At 41.1% G+C, this 23,766-nt stretch overlaps 1 protein-coding gene across 6 annotated transcripts; it reads left to right on the top strand.

Annotated features, from left to right (window-relative positions):
• Positions 1-3,236: 3,236 nt before the first annotated feature.
• picalmb (phosphatidylinositol binding clathrin assembly protein b) lies at positions 3,237-22,185 on the top strand. 6 transcript variants are annotated; one of them, XM_070828896.1, is made up of 23 exons: positions 3,237-3,765; positions 9,711-9,853; positions 9,943-10,018; positions 10,130-10,232; positions 10,986-11,079; positions 11,259-11,370; positions 11,462-11,568; positions 11,712-11,753; positions 12,895-12,980; positions 13,278-13,401; positions 13,514-13,647; positions 14,616-14,716; positions 14,884-15,036; positions 15,454-15,537; positions 16,708-16,800; positions 17,035-17,145; positions 18,042-18,158; positions 18,278-18,308; positions 18,434-18,533; positions 18,687-18,746; positions 19,562-19,714; positions 20,064-20,169; positions 21,087-22,185. In XM_070828896.1, the coding sequence occupies exons 1-22, from the start codon at positions 3,636-3,638 to the stop codon at positions 20,154-20,156; spliced, it is 2,247 nt and encodes a 748-aa protein (XP_070684997.1). In that variant the 5' UTR covers positions 3,237-3,635; the 3' UTR covers positions 20,157-20,169; positions 21,087-22,185. The 6 variants fall into 6 exon arrangements, with proteins under 6 accessions (XP_070684997.1, XP_070684992.1, XP_070684995.1 ...); XM_070828891.1 differs by lacking the exon at positions 15,454-15,537 and having other exon boundaries at positions 19,562-19,666; XM_070828894.1 differs by lacking the exons at positions 14,884-15,036; positions 15,454-15,537 and having other exon boundaries at positions 19,562-19,666.
• The last annotated feature ends 1,581 nt before the right edge of the window (positions 22,186-23,766 follow it).

Raw genomic sequence — 23,766 nt, 5'->3', positions numbered from 1 at the left:
ACATTAAGCTACCAAGATGTATAAACAGTAGGTATAATTAGCTGAAAAACTGCAGTGATCCAGACATTAATGCATCTGTATTTACAATCCAAGTATATAACAGTACTTCTTTCTTTATTTATAAGATATCTACATTTATTATTGTATATTATGTTTATTTATAAGAGTATTTGTACAATGTGGTATTGCCACTTTTACTTAAGTAAAATATCTTTTCCACTACTGGTTTCCTTTCAAACTGATTCATGTTAAGAAGATAGTTTGGACAGAAATTGTATTTGAAGAGAAAAACGTTATGTTGATATTTAGTCAGTGTTACATTTAAGGTGTTTTTTTTTTTAAATGCCTCCACTTTGCTTTCATTTCTCACTCTCGCCTCATTTTATACGTACAGACTGCTTTGACAGTCAGTCTGTTGCAGTTAACTAGAGGGAATTTGATGAGGATGGAAGATGATGTAGTCATAATCATTATTTGTATTTACTTTTCAAAAATGTTTTTCACAGGAGATCAGACAAAATGATAAATTCACATGTTAAAAATCAAATCACAGTGATGATTGGGACAATACAAAGAGATTTGATCCATATGGATTGATCAAAATTTATATTTTCAATAAATGAAACAAGATCTCTGATTTATATGTTTTCATCTGTCAATCTGAACTAAAGTCAAGCTGTCTTTGGTACAACATCAGAATTCAGCATCCTTGGATATCTGCTTTGCAGTGTGCAGGTTTTGGATGCAAAGGTTACTCTTCACATGTCCACGTCTCATAGACTCATTAGAAGTCTCAGTGTGTCCCCAAACCTCACCTGGGGAGTTTTGGTTTTGCTGTTTCAGAGAAAGTCATAAATCAATGTTGAAGAGGGAATAAGGTGATGAACCTGAAACGTCTGCGAGGCCGCCTTCAGTGAACAAAGTCATGTTTGTGACTCACAGAAAAATCCATCACGTTCTGATAATCCATTCTAGATATGCAGAGTTTGAAGATCAGGCCTACGTCTTAAAACACTCCTCAAATTGTCTAGTTCACTCACTTGTTCAATTATTTACAATTCTCTGTCATCATTGCACAAAAATGTGTTTACATCGGGAGAGTTTTGGTTTAGTTGTTTCAAAGTTTTGGCCTCCGCTAAGTTAATTTTTGGATAATTTTATGTATTCTCTCTGAATTTTCTCTCAATTAATGTCACCCCAGGAAGTATAAAGCAGCTTACATTGCAAACAAGCCCATGAACATATAAAATATTTACAAACAGACATTTTCCAACTTATCCTGTAGTAATATTATTAGTCTTTAGTGGAAAAAAATAGACTCTTCTGTAAAGATGTCGTCTCTAGGCCTGTCGTAAGACAACAAACCCCAGATATCTCTTGGACTGTATATGCTGCAGTAAAGGTCGATGTCTTTTGGACTCATGTGCATGAGAAGTCTCAGTGTAGCTCAATATTCCCCGAGAACTGTGTAGTTAATAAACAGCCAGACACGTGTTTGGGTGACAATATGTCAAAGAGGGACTTTGGACTGAATAACAGTTTCCACTAAGTCGTCTTTATTAATTTTGTGTGTATAGTCTGTGGAATTTCATCACTCCAGAAGCATCTTCTTTAATAGGACATGGCCATGAACATGTCAAGTTTCTGGTTTATACACATTTTCAAGTCGTGTGTCTTCGGTGGAAATTATGAAAATGTCACAGAACGTCTCTTTCATGTTGCCTCACAGTAAGAAGGCTCCAGAAATGTGGTTTGAGCCTTGAACCTTTCTGTGTGGAGTTTGCATGTTGTCCCTGTGCCTGCATGGGTTCTCTGGGTACTCCAGCTTCCTCCCACCATCCAAAAGTTAGGTAGGTGCGAGTGTGAATGGTTGTCTGTCTCTGATCTTGGATCTGTGATTGACTGGCGACCAGTCCAGGGCGTACCCCGCTGCTCGCCCAAAGTCAGCTGGAGTTGGCTCCAGCTCCCCCGTGACCCTTAAAGATAAGCGGTATAGACAGTGGATGGATGTCTGTTGTAAACTGCATACATTTTGGACACAATATCACAATTTGATTGATTTTTCAAGAGAGACCTTTGCACAATAACAAGATGCACAGCATACATCTTCCCAATTAAGAAAAACAGAAAAATGTGTGATTATGAGCACATAAGTATAACTTTTTCAAATGTTTCAAATGCAATTTCACATTTAAAGGTCTCATATTATGCTTTCTCAAGTTCATACTCGTACTTGGAGATCCTATAGTTTTACATGGTCTAACGTAAAAAAAAACATTTTAACTTTCACTCATTGCAGACATGGCCGCTGCTGCAGCTGTTTCTGGCATCTGTCTGATCTCCATTTTCAAATAACAGAACAATCTGCTGCTTCATTCTCGCCTTCTTCACATCTCCATGTCACCAGGAGCTCGGTGTTAGTGAGGAAAAGCACTGGAGGACAGCGGGGTGGACTGAGGAGGTCTTCAGTGAGGGAGTACACTCAGCCTGCTGAAGGGGTGGAGGAGGTCACATGATCAACAGATCCCCTTATGACGTCATAATGGGAGCCAAATCTAAACGGTGTGTTTTCACACACATTTACTGAAAAACAGAGCTTGAGAAAAATAGAGAGGACCGTCTTCCCTCATAGTGTGGCAGCCGTTAGACACACTGGTGACACATTTATGTTGAAAAGACTTTTAAAAAGTGCATTTTGCATAATAAGGAACCTTTAATATTTCATTATTGCAGTATTATTACAGTAATTTGAAACACTATGATGGAAAATAATAATAATTCCCCTTAGAAAACATCCTAAAAGTGTTGTGGCCCATTGCCTCCCTGTCAGGCCTGTTGCAGCCTGCTTTTACTTCAAACCTCCTGTCCACTCCTCAGTCAGTACAGGCTCCATCCTCCCCTCCAGGCCTCTCTTTAACCCCCTCAGCCCACGCTGGGCTGCGGTCAGTAGGTGTTACACCTGCACATTGTGGGACCTGAGCGGCGTGAGAGCTGATTCACAGTCTGCAGGCTGCAGAACAGAGCTGAGCCGAGCCGAGCCGAGCCGAGCAGACCCGCCATTTCCCCTCCTCTGTGCTGCTTTTTTTTTTTTTTCTTTCATTGCGCTTTAAAGCCGAGCAGCGGCGGCAGCGGCAGGAGGAGGTGTCGGTGGAGGAGGAAGAGGAAGAGGAGGAGGAGGAGGAGGAGGAGCGGCGGTGGAGGAGGAGGAGGCAGGCGGGCAGGCAGGCAGGAGGAGAGACGCAGGGATCCGGTGTGCCACATCGGGATGAGAGCGAGACAGAGACCCGGGTCGGATGAGTCAGCGAGTGGAGCCTGCAATCACGGCGTCCCTTTGATGTGACTGGAAGTGGACGGAGAGGAGCGGCGCAACAATAAAGAAACAATCTGCCAATTTTCTGATTGTTGTTGTTGTTGTCAGACTCCGCTCGCCTTTATTCCGCCCTCCCCTGGTCCGCGTCTGCCATAGCCTAGTTTTGATTTTTATTTCCACAAAGGTGGGGAAAAAAGGGGGGGGTTCCGGCAAGGTTGCGGAGGAGGTGGAGGTTTTATTTTCTTTTTTTAAAGCTCACATCCGAAGACGAGCCCGGACGAAGCGCACATTTTTAAAGTCTTTTGTTGCACTGAGTGAAGCGAAGATGTCGGGGCAGAGCATTACCGACCGGATAACTGCAGCCCAGCACAGTGTAACTGGATCCGCCGTGTCCAAAACAGTATGCAAGGCCACCACTCACGAAGTAATGGGCCCGAAGAAGAAACATTTGGATTGTGAGTATCTCTGCTTGTTTGTTTTGTTTCCCCCTCTTTAAGCTGCACGCGGGTGTTGGGAGTTGAATCACCGCAGCGAAACACCGCTTTACTGGCCGAGTTATGGCGATGGAGGAGCAGCAAGGCCTCAAAGCCTCAGCCCGGCTACATGCTACTGCTTGTTCATGTCATGGGAGATTATATTGTTTTAACATCGAGGACAGGCCCTGCACACACACTCCTGTGCTCCATTAAGCTGCTTTTAAAGATGCAGCACCGGTTATTGACGCACACAGAGCATTTTCTTTTCTTTTATTTGTCAAAAATTGCTGGCAAACTAGCCTAGCTAGCTGTCTGGGTTTTGTTCAATCCGCTCTCCTGCCTTTCTCACATCCACTCATTGATTTGTAGCTTGAACGTTTAGCCTACACAGCAACAAATCAGGAGAAATACTCATCTGGCTGGTGTCTAACATTAAAACCTTTTTTTTAAATGTCAGTGTAACCAAGTGGGGGTCCCTGCACTCACAGGCCCTGTAGTGAACATTTACAGGGATCATTGCAATCCAGCTTCACCCCCCCATCCATGCACACATCTCCCATCTTGGTGCACCTGCAGCAGGACAAGTGTGAGCTCAGGCTGCACACTGAAGTAATGTGACACCTGCTGTTTCTCATGGTGGGGTCGTGACACCTTTCGCCGGGGCAGAAACCCACAGTTTGTGGCAGAGATTAGCTGAGGTGCCACAAAGGAGGAGTCTCCTTCCTCACCCAGGACACCAAGCAGACTCCTGTGTGTACCCTGACGTAAGCATAAGGGCTTAAATGCTCGTGTGATCATCAGTCTGATGCACTCACAGTCAGAGGAGTCACTGTCTGTCTGTGCCTGGAGACGCAGAGGCGGATTTTCTGCGCATCGATCTGCACTTGCGAAGGCATGATGGCAGTGATGAAAGTGGTTTTTGTGAAGGCCCTGCATCATCTTAAGAGTTCAGTGATAGTCCAGGAAAAAGGCGAATGCTGTGTCTTCAGGCTCCAGTGTCATGATGATGATCCGTTGGGTGGAATAAAGCCCAAAGCAGACTTCTTAACTGGTGATAATGGCTGCGTGTGGTGAATATTTTGGCTTAAGTTGCAGGTTGCACACCTGTTGTGCTGCTCAGGCGACTCCCCTGAGGTGAGATGAGTGAAAGTTGGCAGAGTGACACACTGTTGGCTCATCTCCACCCTGAATGATGTGTGCGTAGATAATAACACGGTGTCCTCTTGTTTTTATACGTTGGGACATAAAGGAGGCTGGGTGATGACAGCCAGGAGGAGGCAAACACAGCAGCAAGTTTGTTTTATAAGTTTAGATGGATTATTTCTGTCATCCTAATGCTTTCTCGTGTCCCCTTCTGACAGAATAGAAGCACATATTTTCATATAATGTCTTTTAATGTCTATTGTTAGTATAATTTAATCGTCTTATTCCTTTAGAGAGATAGCACTACGATAAACGAAGGGAGTTTAAAGATGGAGATTCACCAGAGAAACTGTTGGAAATGAAGTAATGTACAATTAATGCTGGATACGGCTTGAAATGTTTTAATATTAGTGCTTATATGATACATGTCTTTCTGTCCTTTATCTTTACCTTACTGTGAGAAATGTAAAGTTGTTTTTATTAAATACTTGAGTTGTTTAACACGCGAAGCCAAACTTCTCAGATGTTACATGTTTTCTAAATGTAAGCAGCTCTTCTAAAATTGGCAACTTTAGGCAGAATGAAGGGCTTTGACTAGAGATTATTTTCAGTTTTTAAATGTTCTGTCAAATACTTTGTGAATTATTTTTGATTAATCATTTGGTCTTGGTGTGAGATGAGAAATGCCTGTGACTGTTAATTTACTATCACGTAAGACAAAAGCAGGAAACAAATCTGAGAAGCTGGATCAAGCGAACGTTTGGTGTCTCTGCTTGAAAAGTTACATGGAGGATTTAACCCATTTTTTAAAGTTCTAATGCAGATATGATACTTAAGTGTTGTTACCAACACCAAAACAATATTGATATTGATTACTATGAGAAACACATTTTTCTACAAAACCTGTTTTTTAATTTAACAATAAAAGCCAAAGTACCCGCTTGATAAAAGCTGCCTAAATACAATCTGGCCTAAAAATGTTCCACAATTGGCAAAATCTGGATTAAAATGTGAGACTATCTGAGTGAAAAGTGGTTATGAAAGATTAAAGGCCGAGTTTTTATGTGATCAAAAAAAAGTTATGTGTAAAGTAACTCCTCAGCTCTAACAGATGTGTTCAAAACATTTCCTTTCTCCATAAAACATTTGCAAAGCTGGTTTAGGTATTTTAAATCTTACATTGTTTACATCCACGTTTACTAGCTTGTAGTCTTCTTCTCTGCTTGTTACCGCCACCTGTTGATCAGTGAAATAGTGTAATAACTCAGAAGGGAACCTTTTTAAAGGTGAAGTCAGCGATTTAGGAGAGAAAATGTTCATATTTAGCTAGTTGGCATATTTGGATTGATTTTGTTTGCCATATTTACCATCCTTCTCACTCCCACTGCCCTTCTTCTCCTCCTCCCCCTCAATCCAAGTCACTTTTTTCCATTTACAGAGCCAGGGCTGTGTACGAACACTGTATTTTTTTTTTTTGTCAGAGCACACACAGAATGGATAGCTAGCAGACTGTGAGGAGAGTTTTCTGAATTTGACAAAAGTGTCGGATTAGAATCGCACCTTAAAGTGAACCAGATTATGAATCTGACTCGCCTGCTTTTTGATTCTTGACCGTTTTTGACAACTACACATCAAAACAGTACTGAGGTTTGATAATCAGTCCTACATATAAATGTTGAGATGAATTATGCAATTCTATAACATGAGCTCAGTATGTTCATCAAATGGTTTCTAAAATCGACAATTTCAGGCAAATTAAAGATGAACAAATCAGGTTTTTTACGTTTTGTGTCATGTGTGAAGAGTTTGAATGACGTGATGACGGTGAAACATTATGTTGGTCTTGTATCAGATATCAGAGAAATATTCTCAAATGAAAAGCGTATTTTTCAGATGATGGCTTAATGACCTCCTGAAGTGATGAACTGTGATTTATATCAACTCCCATCATGTAACTCAGCCTTAATGGTGATAACAGCAACACACTGTTTAACAGCATCATGCTCCGTCATGACTGTTACATGGATACACTTGTGTCCCACAAATTAATTCCAACAGAAATCATTAATGTCAACTGCTGTGAATATTTAGTGGGCTGATTGTAACATGACAGTGCTGTCAGTGTATCCTCCTCCTCCGTATTTCTCCCCCTCCTCCTCCTCCTCCTCCAGCCTGCTCGTCGTCTCCTCTCCGTCATCTTCTTCTCTGGGCAGTTCAGCCACCCATGCTAACTGCTGCTGCTGCCTCTCTGGAAGGTTATCCTGTCCTACTTAAAGTCCCCCGCCTTTTGAAAAAGTCAAATATAGGACAGAAAGGGAGGCCCAATTACCCCGTCAGTCTGATCACTGCTGTGAATGGCAGGGTCATTAGCACTGATGGGGCTCGGCTGCTTTGACTGAACATCATTCAAGCAGCACATGAATGTAAGATGAACACATGAGCAAAAGGAAGTGGGACAGAATATGGATGGTTGACATCTTGATGCTCTGCACTTTGTGCTGGTCTCTTAAAAGGATGTTTTGTCCCCATTAACAATTAAAATGAACAATATCGGTTTCTAGTTCTGCTGCAGGGATACCTGATTGCATTGGCAATACAAGATGATGATTTGCTCTTTATTAAGATGATGATTTGCTGTTTGTTATGCAAATGTTATGTAGAAAACATCCTTGGTTTAATATTCTGTTGCCCCATTTTACTCAGAGTATTTTGAATAGAGTAATTGCAGTACTGTAACTTGGGTGTAAAGTGTAGGGCTGCCACTATCACTTTCATTGTCTATTAAACATTTGGACTAAAATATGTAAGGAAAAAGTCACAAGATCCCAGAGCCACTGCTGTTGCTACCATTGGAGACACAGTGGTCACGTCTGTAGTAATATCTCTGCAAATTTGGGTGATTTTGAGACTAAATTCAATAGTTTTAGTATTTTCTAAAATGTAGGGAGATAATACTGTTAAATGTGTAAATACGATATGAACATTTCCTTTTTAATACCTAAAAATATTTAGTTCACAATGTGTACAATAGAGAAAAGCAGGAAATCCTCACATTTTAAAAAGCAAATGTGTGACATTTGTTCTTGATAAATGATGTAAATAATCAGTCGATTATCAAAATAGTTTGCTGTCAGTCGACTGATCAGTTTTCCACTGAACTGATTGTATCATCTGTTGGATCAGACCAACAGCACTGAACGTTTCCAGCTTTTTTTTGAGAAGAGGTGACGTTTGTATCATCTGTAGATCCATTTTTGAAGCGTTTGAAACCATTTCCCTCTCAACACGTTCAGTCTCGTCTTGACTAAATGCCTGTTTGTTAAATATAGCAACGAGAGGCAGACTGCCTTGCAACTTTTAGAATTTGTTGTTGCTGCTTGCAGGTTACGAAATTGAACAAACTGCACATACGTGACCTGTTGTGGAGGACAGAAGCATGAGTCACATCACAGGCTGTTTTTGGCTTCCATAAATTAGTTTGAGCATCTGCGGTCACTGTTCACTTCTTCATAGTAGGCAGCAGGTGTTTGTCTGCTCACCAGCTCAGCGTGACGCCCGTTTGACAATTAGCTCCCAACATACAGGGTCATTAACTGTATGAGTAAGTCTGTCTTTACAGATGAAAAACGGTTTCTGAATAAAGTTTTAAATGTTTTTTCGCCACATAAGACTGTGTGTGTCCGATCAGAAACCAGCACAATCTGTTCGATTCAGACCCCAAGACATCATACAGACAGCGTTGTAATGTTGAGTCAATTAAATGTGAAAATATCGTTAACTCAGCACCAAGATATCCGTCATGCACTGAAAGAGCTTCATACAATAGTTGATTTAGACTTGGAGAAATAATCATGAGTTAACTTCAGCTGAGTCTTTTAAAGAACTAGTTATTGCTTAGTTAGCATGCAAGTTCCCATATAAATTACAACATGATGACCCAAATAATATCTATAACTGGAGCTGCAACTAACAATTACTCTGAATACAGATTAATCTTCTGATTGGTATTCTTGGCTGATCGCATCTTCCCAGAGCCCAAGCTGATGTCTTCAGATTTCTTCTTTTGTCTGATTAATGGTCCAAAAATCCAAAGATATTCATTTCACTATCACAGAGCACTAAAAAAAAAAGCCAGCAATTATTGGCATAATAGAGGTTTGAAGCTGTACAAGTTTTTGTCCAAAAACATGACTTAAATGATGCATTTTAGAATGAAGGGCTTTGACTAGTGATTCTTTTCATTTTTTTAAATGTTCTGTCAAATACTTTGTGAATTATTTTGATTAATCATTTGGTCTGATTGCCAATTTACTAAGACAAAGAAAAGCAGCAAACCCTCAAATCTGAGAAGTTGGATCAAGTTTGGCGTCTCTGCTTGAAAAATTACATGGAGGATTTAACCCTTTTTTTCTTTTTTATTCTAGTGTGGATATGATGCCTGAGTTCTGGTAGCAAAACAATATTTGTTGATTACTTGGAGAAACACACACATTTCCAAATACAAGCCGACCTACAGGAAAATAGTTGCCCAGCGTTCCTGCATGTGCGGTGTTTGTTGCAGCCTTGATACTTAATATATTTTAGGAATAAAGCACGGTATAATGGAGAGGAGATGTTTGACTTCAATTTTGATGGAGTTGTTTTGCAGCCTTGGACAGTGACACATCACCACATACTGTGGCATTAGAAATATCTATTTTGATCGATTATTGCAGATACTGCTGCCTTATGATGATCAGCTGAACTTCATTATGAGTCATTGTGACTCTCTTTCATTTCAGATTTGATCCACTGCACCAACGAGATGAACGTGAACATTCCCCAACTGGCTGACTCGCTGTTTGAGAGGACCACCAACACCAGCTGGGTGGTGGTGTTCAAGTCGCTCATCACCACACACCACCTCATGGTCTATGGCAACGAGGTGAGACACTTCAGAAGACATGTACATTATCTTTAGATGGTCCTCTAACAGTACTTATCACTAGTGTTAATTTTTTCCTCCTCCTACAGCGTTTTGTCCAGTACCTGGCTTCAAGGAATACACTATTCAACCTCAGTAATTTTTTGGACAAAAGCGGGTTACAAGGTAAAAGTTTTTTGGTGGCTGTTCAGTAAAAATACATAATTTAAGATAAGAAATGATTATTTTTGGTCTTTTAGTCAGGAGTTAATTTTCTACTGCCGTTTTACTTTCCAGGTTACGACATGTCTACGTTTATCAGGAGGTATAGTCGATACCTGAATGAGAAAGCTGTTTCATACAGACAGGTCGCCTTTGACTTCACAAAGGTTAAACGCGGGTAAGAAATGTTCCCTTTGCTGCAATAATCGATTATATTCATTGGTGATTAACATCTTGAATATTGTAAGAATTCCTCAACTTCTTGTTCAGTCTCAAAAATGTTAGGAATTAAAAGAAATACTCGCACTTTGAGAGGCAAATATTTTTATTTTTCCTTTATAAATGACGAAAACGATTTTTTTGGTGATTGAAATTGTTAAACATTTTCTGTCTAATATATTCAGCCCTACTTGTGTCCTATTAGAAATAATAAGTCAAAATATCTGTGAAAAAAAATATCAGGTTGTGATTTCAGGGATTTTTCTTTTTGTCTTTTCTTTCCTTTTTAAATTTAAATGAAAAACATTGATAACAATCAAATCACTATTGTGCTGCAACAATTCGTGGATTGATGAAAAATAATTGGCAACAATTTTGATCATCAAATAATAAATTTGGTGATTTATCTGAGCAAAAATACCAAATACTTGTTCTAGTTTCTGAAATGTGAAGATTTGGTGTTTTTGTTATATATTCTAGTAAATAGAATAACAGTTTTTGCTATTTTCTGACATTTTACATTAGATGAAGAAGAAGAAAATATATAAAGAAAATAATTGTTAGTCGCAGACATAGAAGCAGTATAGAAAGGAGTCGGCCTGTTTATAATGTTTTAGGAGCGCCGTGGTTTGTTCATCCATCTCTCCCTCCCTTTGTCTCCTCCATCTTCCCTCTCTCGCCGTGGCCTCTCCTTCTCTGACTCCCCACACAGAGTGGACGGCGTAATGAGGACCATGAATACAGAGAAGCTGCTCAAGACCATCCCCATTATTCAGAACCAGATGGACGCCCTGCTCGATTTCAATGTGAGTTTGAGGTGAAGCCTCCTGCAGCTCTGCAGCTCTGGAGTGTGCGGATCGAGGCACCGAGGCTGCTGCACACAAAGTCAGACGCACCATCTTAGGTCACACATGCAGGTGTTGTTTTACCATGTCAACAATCCTCTGAAGAAGCTGTAAGATAAATACTGATTGCCTTCCCTCAGGTCAATGCCAACGAGCTGACTAATGGAGTCATCAATGCAGCCTTCATGCTCCTCTTCAAAGACTCCATCAGGCTCTTTGCTGCTTATAATGAAGGCATTATCAACCTGCTTGGTAAGGCCTTCAGGGATCACTACCCCTCCGACCTTCTCCTCGTCTTTGGTTAATTTTGTGGTTGGTCATTCCTTTTTGTTTCACCAAACAGAGAAATATTTTGACATGAAGAAGACCCAGTGTAAAGAAGGTTTGGACATTTACAAGAAGTTTCTCACCCGGATGACCCGGATATCGGAGTTCCTCAAAGTAGCAGAGGTATGTTTCACTAAAAGCACTTTCCTCCCTCGTACACCTGCCATCGTGATTGAAATTCCTCACTCGGTCATAGGAGTGAGCTGTGTGTTCACTTCACGTTGCGGAGACACGATTGTAAATTGGTTTTCTCTCTCGTCTAACAGCAGGTGGGCATCGATCGAGGAGACATTCCAGACCTTTCACAGGTAAGCACCAACGGCCCTTTGAAGCAGTCTGAAAACACAGATTTTCCACTCTTGATAGGAAGTCTTTCTTTGCTTTCTTTCTCTTTTTTTTCCTGCTCTAACTGCTCTTTTTTTCATCAGCGTTGTATTTGTCCAACTAGAATATAGTCCACCCAACACAAATGAGAAAACTAAGACCCTTTGCATGATTTCCTTCTCGAGCGCATGTTTGCCAAGGGAGGTGCTCTTCTTCTCTTGTTTCTTGTCCTTTTTTCTTCTTCTTCTGCTTCTCCTTTTCTTCTTACCCTCCCCTACTTCTTCTCCTTCTTTCTACAGTAAATAAAGGTGTTGTTTTATTCTACGCTAAGTGTTTGAAAGTGATCACTGTAGTTGCAGTGAAATCTGCACAGTGACAGTTAGACAGTTTCTTAATTAAAAAATAAACTGGACATGCTTTTGTGCTGAGCTACGGGGTCCAATTGTACATAAATATTTTACCCCGGAGAACTGTAGCGACAATGCATTCCCCTCTGACTGTCACCACCTTTATATTCTGTATTTTCCCCTTATCTTTCCACTTCAGTTCACAGTTTGTGTAAGTACTATCATTTCACTCTTCTTCTATGTCCGTGAATTGCTTCAGTGTTGTCTTTTTGCATGCTTCTGCTCTGACTCTGTCTCCTACATCGTGGTGAAAAACAGTTGAAGGAAAAAACACTCGCTTTGGTAAATTCTGTTCTCTCCGGTCATGTTATTTGAGGCGTAAACCAGTGTAGCCCATCTACTGTAACATGGCTGCCCCGTTGTGCTTAGACAAGGCCAATTCAACAACGTCCAGCTTGTTGAAAGCGCAGTGGTGCAGTATGTCATCCCACACAGATGTTACTCTCATCCAAAGTAGCATTTCGGCTGGAATGCAGTCATCGATCAGTGGTGGGTAACCAATTGCCCAAAGTTGGTAGTTTACATTTATAGAGTAAAATCCAACCTAATAATCAATAATGCAAATAGGCTGTCTACACCTTTGTGGTGTATTTCATGGTGTGTAGTGTCTTCCACTCCATCTTGGTTGCCCACCACTGTTCTTTATGGCCTTGATGTCCATACAGACTACATTTTCTGTCTCAGGAACTTGCTGACTGTGCGTTTTCTGTCACCACAGGCTCCCAGTAGCCTTCTCGAAGCTCTGGAGCAGCACTTGGCCTCTTTAGAGGGCAAGAAGGTCAAAGACTCCACTGCAGCCAGCAGGTACGTTAATCCTCCAATCACTGTTTCTGAATAACTCATTGTTTTCCTTGAGACTGCCTTTCTGTTCATGTTGTTTGGAAAATAGAAAAGTTTGTGTAGCAGCTTCCCCACACGTTAGTGCAATTCAAAGTGCCTTATAGCGGACTAACAAGCTAATCATGAGACAATACAAACGTAAACAGATGAACAATTTAGGCAAATGTACACATAAGATAAAAATGATGGAAATTTAGTAGTAAAGCCAATGAAATGGAGAAGAAATCAATCAATCTGGTTTCAATTGTGTTTTTCTTGCAGGGCCAGCACTCTGTCAAATGCAGTGTCATCACTGGCCAGCACGGGGATGTCCTTCACTAAGGTGGACGAGCGGGAGAAGCAGGCGGCTCTTGAAGAGGAACAGGCTCGACTCAAAGCTCTGAAGGTGGCTTTGGTGTTCAGACACGTAAACACTTAAATTTAGCACGCACTGATGAAACACCTTCGCAGTGTTTCTGTTGCCCGTACGTTTGTATTAAACTTCCAAATGCTCTCAGGAACAGCGGCTCAAAGAGCTCTCCAAGAGGCCCTCCTTCGCCACCACTGATACATCGCCGATCTCCACCACCGGGGGCACTATCAGCACAGCACCAGCCATCGACCTCTTCTCTACACCCAGCTGCTCCAATGGGTACTGCTTATGTCTACAGTATACCCTCTCTTTAGATTTGAAATATGTTTTTTTTTTTTTTTTTGCTAATAACATTTAACTCTTTTCATTGCTTCATCTCATGCTGCAATTTCTTTAGTCTCTTAACTTTCAGCCCCTTCTATTTCTACTTCAGGGGCTTTAAACCTGTGATGACTGTTATTATTCACACATCCAGCAGTTACGGAGCAACATAATCGTTCATTAACAATTGTGTCTCTCGGTACCTGATGAATCGAAGTCCAGTATTCACTCTCTTTTAGCTCTGTTTTTGGTCTCTACCATCTCCTGGAGGAAATATTAGCTGTGAAATGTGTTCTGATGCTGTTTGGAGCTGAGCAGGTAGTGTGCAGTGGGGTTTTTAGAGCCTGTTACTGAACACAGTTGCCTACTGCAGCCACAAACCAAACTATGGTAATGAAACTCACTGTACAGCTCAGTAAAGTAGTGACTTCTAAGTCACTACAAGTGATCCATTTCAAATTTGATTTATTGTTATAGTAAAATATTGATTACACCCACTTTAAGCTTCAAAACTGCATGTATTTGTTCGATCCAGCTTTTCATTGAAGCAATGCGATGTTTATGCTGAGTGAAAACTATGGCTGCAACCAACAATTGGTCTCATTTTCAATTAATTAATCTGTTTGGAAGCACAGAGCCCTGTGACTGTATGTTTTAACCGTTTTAAGATGACAAAAACTGGAACAAAAACAATAGAATATATTTAGAAAAGGTTTAAAACTAAAGCTAATTGGCAAGGAAAAAACCCACATTTGCACCATGTTTGCATCTTTGAAAATACAGCTCGGTGAATTTCATACTAATGCAGTTTTTCATCGTTAACTTTCAGAAGAGACCGTTTGTTTGTTTTGTTTTGGGGCTTTTGCACAAAATATGGGTTCTTGAGAAGGGATAATAAAGTGTTGTTTCTTTTTTTCTGTCTGCAGTGCAGTGAAGATGGAGAGTGACCTCTTTGACCTGCAGTCAACTTTCCAGCCCTCCATGCAATCAGGCTCATCGGGGCTTCCAGTGGCAACGGCGTGGGCAGGTAACAGAGCCGCCTCCCCCAACACCTCCAGCCCAACATCTGTGTTTCAGGACTTGTTCTGCATGCTCTCCTTCTCTTGTTGTTGTCTGACTCTGATTGCCGCCTCTTCCTCTCCACTCTGTTCTGTCTTTTTCTTTTCTCTGTCTCTCTTTCCTCTGCCTGCCTAGATCCTTTCACCTCTGCTGAAGCTGGAGATGATTCCATGCCAAACCTTAACCCTTTCCTCTCAAAACTCGTTGTCGATGCCACTCACTTACCTGTCGTGTCTTCAGACGGTGTTAGCTTTTCCTCTAGGACATCTGGTCATGAAATGTTTGGTGGTAACGACTCATTTTGTTTCTCCTCAAAAGTCTTTTCGCTCTTGTTCATTTTCTCTGTAGTTACTTGTTAGCATGACTAGCTTGCATGTTTGCTGTGTTGTTTGAATGTTGATTATCCATCTATGCGAATGTCTAAATGATCTTCTTCTGTCTGTGTGTTCAGCGCACCTCCATTGTAGTTCATATTGAGCTCAAATTTTGTTCTTTCTTTTAGTGAGAGCACCTTAATTCCTCTTCAGTATCAACCAGAACCCTCCATGTCCCACTATAGAGGCCATACACCCATTTTGCTTCACAGTTACCTTTCATCCTCCTCTTTTTCTGAACAGTTTGGTGTTGCATTGTAATACAAACATGCCGTAGAGCTTTAAGTTGAAACCTGTTCTTCTTTTACCAACACTATTTTTGATTCTCCAGATCGTTACAATCCCTTTATTGACACAAACTCATCCGTTTCAACCAATTACAAACGCACAGTTCGGATAGAACACTCCATCTCAGGTACTATGATGGCTCACCATCTCGGCCTATGTTTCCTGAGCCCTGGCAAACATAGGATCTTATGCAATACCCCCAGGGCTCTTATTCTGATATAAATGCTAGAAATGTGGACATAAACTAATTAAAGGAAAAGTTTGACATTATGGGAAATGCACTTGGTTGCTTTCTTGTCTGAAGTTGGATGCGATGATCGATAAGACTCTCAGCTCTGCTGGTTTTCTGTGTCCGCTCTATGAATCATGTGTCCTGAAAAAAATCTGAAACCAAAAGGGAGAAATTTGCACTTTATAGTTACTGGTTTCATTATGGCACTTATTTATTCATAAGAATATACAGTATAGCTCTTCATCTACAGCCAGAGACAAAGAGGAGCCTATCTGATATTTCCTTTTTTTTTCCTTTTTCATAATTTTTGACTGCAAAAACGGTGACGAAAATATGATTTCAGTTGGGTGGCTTAGCATAAAGACTACAATCGTTAGCAGTACGTCTGTACTAAGGATGTGCTTTTCAAAGAATGACTATTTGATGGTTATATTCAATAGAAATATTTGAAGGTTCTTCGAATACAGGCTGGATGTGGTGGTCATGGCTGGTTCTAACTTTGCTACATTATTATTATTCGGTTATCATTTTGTTTTATTATTTTTTTATTACAGAAACATCTATTACTCACACATTTGAATTACCTTGAGACCTTGAGTTGATCACTGCCCATGGCATCTTCTGACTGTTCCCTAGATTATACGGCGTTTGTACAATTGTACAAATGTTAAAATATAAATGCTAAGTTATGCTAATCGGCTCTTGGCTCTATCTTCATGTTTACTATACATGAATGAGAGGGGTATTGATCTTCTCATCTAACTCTTGGAAAGAAAGCAAAAATATGCATGTACCAAAATGCCAAACTATTCCTTACATCCCTTCCTCTTGGCTGCTACAATACTGTTCTGCACTATTTTATCCACCTACAACTCTGTAATTATACTTAAAACACCCAGAATGTAACAACCACAAAATTGTTAGACATGTTATCTGTCTTCTTCCTGCCTGTACTGTCATTTCCCACCTGTCTCTCTGGCCTGGCCTTGAAATGCCTTTTCCTTTTGCTCTCTCTCTTCCCCTCTCTCTCTCTTCTTTGTCTTTCTGCTTCCTGTGGCGTGTCAGACTCCTTCTGTGGTCCAGTGTCCATTGCCCAGCACCTCCCACACCAGGCTCCCTTCCCCACTGAGCCCTCTACTGTAGCAGGTCTATTCAGAGGTAGAGTACTGAAGGCTCTCTCCAGCACATTCAGCAGTGGACTGACGCTAGTGTTCAGCTCTGTAGAGAAAGCTGCGCTGTTCAGCTCTCTGTTCAAGTAATCACTGATTGATATATGGACACTGTACTTACACGGGCCAGTGCAGATGCTTCAAATCCAAGCAGTTTTCAGTGTTCTTTCACTCCATGTTACTCTGCGACTTCAGCGACCTTCTCTCTCATCTCCTTATGAAGGATACTCAACGCCACAGGGTCCTCCACAGCAGTCGGCAGGGGGACTCCAAGTGGACTTTGAGTCAGTTTTTGGAGCCAAAGCCGCAGGCAGCAACAGTCTCAATTCTGACGGTGAGTATTTTACATTTTCCATACAAGTGAACGTGCAGTTCCTTGTGCGATATCTCTCTGTGTTTTAGTAAGCTAAACGTGCTTAATTGTAGTTTGCAGATGATGAATCATAGGCCAGTCATGTGCCAAGCCCTCGTCCATGTTTGACTATTTTCAGCTGACTGACTTTTATTTGATTTAGTTTTGTGCCAAAGAAAAAGAGGAACTATCTGAAAGGAATTGTTTTCATGGTGTCCACTGATCTTTCAGCCCGTCGTGTTATGTTTCTTAAGGAAAACCACACTGTGTCACCACTGGCTATAATCAATATCGATATCCCTCTAGTTTTGGTATCTCATAGCTCCTGTTTTTGTTGAGTTTGATCACACTCACTGTTTGAATGAAGTTTGAATAAAAGCCAAGTGTATTGGTATTGTGACTGAGTGATATTTTCAGCCTTTTCTTTTTTTGTAGCACGCTGCCTTATTGTGTCCTCATAATTCTCTCATTCATTTCTAGAGGCAGAATCCTAAATGAGGGACTTTTTTTTTTTTTTTTTTATTAAAACATGAAACTCCAATACAAGTCTTGAAGAGGGAACATTAAACCAGTTCACCTCCTAAGACTGATGTTTTGACTGATATTAAGAGGGCGCCGACCGTGTCCACTTTGGGGAAATGGCCGGAGAGCTTTGTTGTTCTCTCTTTCCCCTCATTTCCTGTCATCTCCTTACAGTCGGCTGTCTAATAAAGGCACAAGATGACATGCGAAATAGTAACTGTTGTAGTTTGGTCTCGTTTACAATCCAGTACAACATTATTGGACTTTGTCAGAGATGGAGCGATAAAGTCCTGGTCTTATTTCCATCACTGCCGTTGTATCACGTTCAGGTTTATTATCTCTGCATGTCTTGTCAGATATTACCGGAGGCATCCTGAAACCGACTCTTGCCGGCTCCAACCAGCCGTCCAGTCAGCTGCCAGAGAAGCTGGTGTCAGATGACCTTGACTCCTCTCTGGCCAACCTTGTCGGCAGTGAGTGTGACGCTTTGCTCTCTGCTGCACTAATTAAAGCACATGTTCATTAAGGCACAAAACCACAAAATATTTCCAAATAGACGCCTAACTAACGACTAACCCGTTGTCCATTTTAGACCTCGGCATTGGGAACGGCACAATGAAAAAGTAAGTAACGGATCAGCGCTGCGTGGCCTCAACCCACGCCCACTCCGCTGTACAGAAACAGCAGCAGCTTTGTGCTTTCAGGGCAGTTACAAGCTGGTGCTAACATCAAGTGTCTTAATCTACAGTGACATCCACTGGAGCCAGCCGGGGGAGAAGAGGATGACCGGCGGCACCAACTGGCAGCCCAAAGCGGCGCCGACCACGACCTGGAACCCCGTCTCCATGGTGACACACACAGACTTTTCACTGCAGTGCTCATGATTTCTGCTCCTGCTGTATTTGTGTCTCACTTTACCGCCAAATAACAGCTTTGTGCATTTTTTATTCTTGTTTTCGAGGCATTCGCATCGTTAATTTGTACTGTTTGTGTCTCTTCAGCCACCGTCAATCATGGCCTTCCCTGCCACCACGCCCACAGGCATGATGGGATACGGCATGGTCAGTATTATGGCAGTTATGCAGTATGTGTATCTAGTAGCATTTCAGAACAGCCTGTGTAGCTTCCGCTCAGGCCTTTGAAGTCAAAAAATGAGTCAGATATTAAATTCTGAATTTTGCTGAGACAGTTTATTTTACCTGCTGTGTATTACAGAATTAATTAAATGTACTAAAAGTGGGTCAAGTGAGCCGTTGTTTTGCTGTCATGAATATTAAGCTTTATAAATAAAATGAAGGGTTTGAGAATTTTAGTTTTAGAGTTTTAATTTAAGACACACTCAGCTTATATATATTTTACTTTACTGGCAGGCACAAGGTTATCTCCTAATATTTTTTTTTAATTTTAGAAAAGAAAATCAACTTATCAGAGAGATGGATATGTGATTAGTCTTCACATTGACTTGCTCCTTTAAACATGTTGAATAAAAGCCTGTAAGTGTAGATTCTGAACATTTATGTGATGCCACCTAGTGGTTGTTGTTAATTGTTGATCTGCAAAAAGTGAGTTGTTGTTTGTTTGTTTTTTTTAACAAATAGCCATTTTTTTTAACCTTTTGTGCCTTCTCAAAGGTTTCTTAGTCATCTGTTATAATAACTGAATATCAATTTGAATACATGACTCACTTTTCTGACGTATCACAGGCCAAATGATTAATGAATAAATCACAAAAGTATCAGCAGAATAAGTGATAATGACAATAATCTTTGGTTGCACATATAGACATGACACATACTGGATTTAAATTTGTAAAGCGAGTAATTCAAATACACCTTTACTGAAATCATGCCTCTCGTATCTGTGCAACATGCTGCAGCCTCCACCAATGGGCTCTATGGGGATGATGAATCCACCCACCATGATGTACACCCAGCCTGTGATGAGGCCACCCAACCCCTTTGGCTCTGTGTCTAGTGCTCAGGTGGGTGCGCCGCAGTCTGACAACGCCACTGAGCTGATGCACAATGAAGTCAGTATCTATTTGCGCAGTTATCAGGTTGAGTAAATAGGTGCATCCATTGTGCTGTGACGTGTACCATGATTAGTCACTGTGCAAGCTTTGTTGTCGGTGTGAATACTGCTGAAGATGATGGCAGTTTTAACAATACCGTTCACTCTCTTGAGCTGAAAGGGACAAAAACTGTGAATCATCTCCCTTGTTTTGACTCCCTGTTTTTCCCCCAACAACTCCTTTTTATTAACCCTTCTTTCATACATCTCAGCTTCTCCAAACTAATCTCATCCCTCCTTCAGTCTCTGTACTGACTCTCTGACTTCTCCTCTGGTCCTCCTACTTCCTGTATTTCTTCCTGAAATAGCCCTCCGCAGCCTCTAGTCCTTCCAGCCAGAGTCCTCTCCGAGCCCCTGGACAGGACCCGTTTGCACACCTCTCTCTCAAGGATTTCTTGTAGAGCATCTCTTTAGGTACAGCATGCTCTTTGCTTGCAGGGTGCACCTGCATGCATCGCATAATACCCTTTTTGTTTCCTTTTTTTTTAATCTTTGCATACTCGATGTCTTCTCCATCTGATTAAATGTGTATTCTCTCATTTACTCTGTTTTATCTTCACCTTTGTTGCTTGGATTTCTTGCCTGTTTTGACGTATTTATCTTTGCCATAGCCAGACTCACTGACTCTTTTTTTTCCTTCCACTGTCTTTGCATATTACTCAAACCTGTTTTCCCTAAACCTTGTCGCCATTGTTGAATTTAATGGACTGTTCGCTAAGCTCCCCCTAAATTACTACCCATGTTGTTCTCACACAGCGCATAAGCAGTTACAATAAAAACAACAAAGTTGCATTCAAAAGTGAAATTCATCAAATATTAAATAAATAAATAAACACTGAAATGAAAACTCTAGCTGTTTGCTAACTAAGGTTACTTAAAAATGCTCTCTCCAGCTGACTGTTAAACGTTTTCAGCTGGCGCATTTTAAAACCAGAAGACAAATGCTCTTAAATTGGCACTTAATGGCTGTATAATATGATCCTAAAAGAAGCTAAAGCTAACATGGACTTGCTAACTAGTGCAGCTTACATTAGAGCAGATGCACACACACTGACGCACACTTCTTAATACATTCCTTACACTTAGACCTTATGGTTTTGAGTTGACCTAACAAAGAACACGACCTGCTGAGCATCTCTCTTACTACACCCCAATCAACACCCCCTTCAACATAAATTCAAACCTTTGACACGCGCAGTAATGACTGCTGATGGGCTGTGATTGGTCAACGCTTCAAGGGGAGGATTTAGCAAACAGTCACTTATACTTATTAATTATTAACAATCACATTTTAAGCCTTTCACTTATGTTGTCTGTTGCTTCTCTTGCAGATGCAGTTCATGTAATTTGAAGAAAAGTGTCTCTCGGAAGATGAAGCACTTAGCAGCAAAGCTTTGTCCTCGTTGCAGTCTAACTCTTCAGAGAAACATTCACACACCCCCAAATACAGACATGTCAAGAACACAATGGTGCAACGACTGTCAGAAACCATGGTAACCATGTCCAAATGGCGTTTGGCGATAGCTCACACCCATTAATCTGTAACTTGTCCGAGCCGTCGAGTGATGCTGCTGTCTAAAAACCCCCCTTTAAAGAGGATTCCTTGTCCATTTTACAGTGTAATCTGTAAAGATAGTTATGGGTGCTGAGAAACTTTGATGTTATGTATTTGGACATGCTGTGGTTGGATGTAAAGGCTTGATGTTCAGCGGGGAGGGGGCGGAAGGAAAAAGGAGAGCGGTCCTTCCCTTTCTTGATCCGATCATCAGTCACCCACTCCCTACAGTTATTTAACTGTCACTAAGTAGTGATGCTAATGGCGTTTACACCTGTTTAGTTTTTGTCTTTTTTACCGTGTTTACAGTAGACATTCCTTGTGTGTTGTTTGTATTTATTTATGATTATTGGTTTAAGATTTGGGGAAAAAAATAATAATGTAAAATCTACAGTACATTGAACACCTGTGGGAGTGCTTCAGCATTAAACAAGGATTTCAGACTATCATTGAGAGGTAGAGTTAAAAATAGCTATTATATAAATTACACCTATTAAGTGGAATGATAGAGCACTAAATATTCTACGAGTTTTGTGTTAAGAACATTTTTTACTAGATGAAAGATTTCACAATCTCCGTTGTACTTAAAGTGCAGGGGTTAGAGTATGAGTCAGTTAACAGTATATAGTCGATTCTGTGCCTAGGGTTTTTTGCAATGGATCAGTTTCCTGTCTAGTTGAAGAACAAAAAAAAAACAAAAAAAACACTTCATCCACGAATCTGAAGCGTCGCACTGGGTGGTGGGCTCCATTTGCTTTAAGCTTGGCATGCCATTGACTCACTGACCGTATTCAAGGCTGCCTTTACTCTGAATGTGAAAGAGTTGTCTTCATGTTGCACACATCTTTCCACACTACAGTTCCTCAGCGGGAGCCAGGGGGGTGGGGTTGGGTGGGATGGGGTGGGGTAGGGTGGGGGCGGTTTGAGAGCACGGAGTGTGTCTGCTTGCTGGTTAGCCGTCGCTACGCTAATTGGGAGGGTGGGGGGGGGAGAAGGGTCACAGATTTGATGTAAAATAATTGTATAAAAGATCCAGAGGACCGGGGTGGCGTGGAGGAGCACTGTTGATCGGTGCTCTGTGTATATAAAAACCGACTGTTCTTTGAGTTCAAAAGTGAAAGATGTATGAAATATGAAAGCAATTCAATCAAATTTGACTCTACCTAAGTTTGATTCAGGATATTCTCTGCGTTTGTCTCCGCAGATATTTTCTTTATGTAATTAGAACGTGTAGCAGACGATGACTGAAGTCTTTTCTTTCTTTTACAAATAAAGAGCAGCTTCCACAAACTATTGTTGATCCATTTATGCCGTGTTCAGGTTAAAGCTGTTGAATTTGTCCAGTTAACAGTGTCGCATACAGGCCAGAATATGATGGATTACAAACTATTTTGACCTTTGTTAAATCTCATGGACCGTGTAGCCTGCTTGGTTAAACTACCAGTAAAGATTTATGTAAGTTTATATATCATGTATAACTTTCACCATAGCAGCACTTAAAATAATAGAAAATTGGTGTTAGTATTACATTTTTTAGTCATTTTATGTATCTATTGGTTAGCGCAGTGTTTCCCAGCCTCCCAAAATATGGTTTATTGTATCACACATTGACACTTCTCAAGACAATCATTTAGAGGGAAGAACTCACAATTTCACAAATATTGATCATCCACAAATCAGGAGTGAATATGATGTTAAAACCTTAAAGTCATGATATCACATCAGGGTCACAGTGGGAATATTGCTGGTCTACTCTAAACACTTTCTTTTTAAACGTATCGTGTGTGTGTGTGTGTGTGTGTGTGTGTGTACTGTGGGGATGTAACTGTTTGAACCACCTGAGGCCTGCCTGTGGAGGAGTTCACACCCTTTACTCAAACACACGGGTGATACAGACCTGCAGGAGCTGAGGACACCTGCTGGACGCTGCCTGCCATTACACCACCGAGGATGAATCGCTCACTTTGACAGAAATGCGCACCTTTTAATGTCGCATCATAAGCATCTACAGCAGACTTTAACCAACACATGGATGAAGTGAAAGAAGCATTAAACCCCTCAGCTGGGTGCTTCCTGTCTCCTGTCCCCGCTGCTGCTGCTGCTGCTGCTGCTGCTGCTGCACAGGTCAGGTCCTGCCCACAAACACACACACACACACACACGTCCGCCCTCCTCTCCTCAGCTCCTGTCCGCGGAGTGCAGCGCATCCAGCAGCAGCGGATCTGTGCAGGAGCTGATCATTTCTGCTCTTTCAGCTTGTTTTCGTCTCTTTTTTTTGAAGGATGGGAGTCAGAGCAGCGGTCTGTGAGAAGCCTGCGGGTGTCCTGTAAGGTAGGAGACATGTTAAATGACACCTTAAGACAAGTTGGCACTCAGCTGCTGTGAGTGAGCTATGAAGGAAGGAAGTAGCACACTCTGAATCATCAAAGGAGAACTTGTGTCACTTTTATTATTCA

The sequence above is a fragment of the Pempheris klunzingeri genome, chromosome 4 (genome assembly GCF_042242105.1).
Source record: "Pempheris klunzingeri isolate RE-2024b chromosome 4, fPemKlu1.hap1, whole genome shotgun sequence".
Classification (NCBI taxonomy): domain Eukaryota; kingdom Metazoa; phylum Chordata; class Actinopteri; order Acropomatiformes; family Pempheridae; genus Pempheris; species Pempheris klunzingeri.
This window is presented reverse-complemented; position numbering and strand designations above follow the sequence as displayed.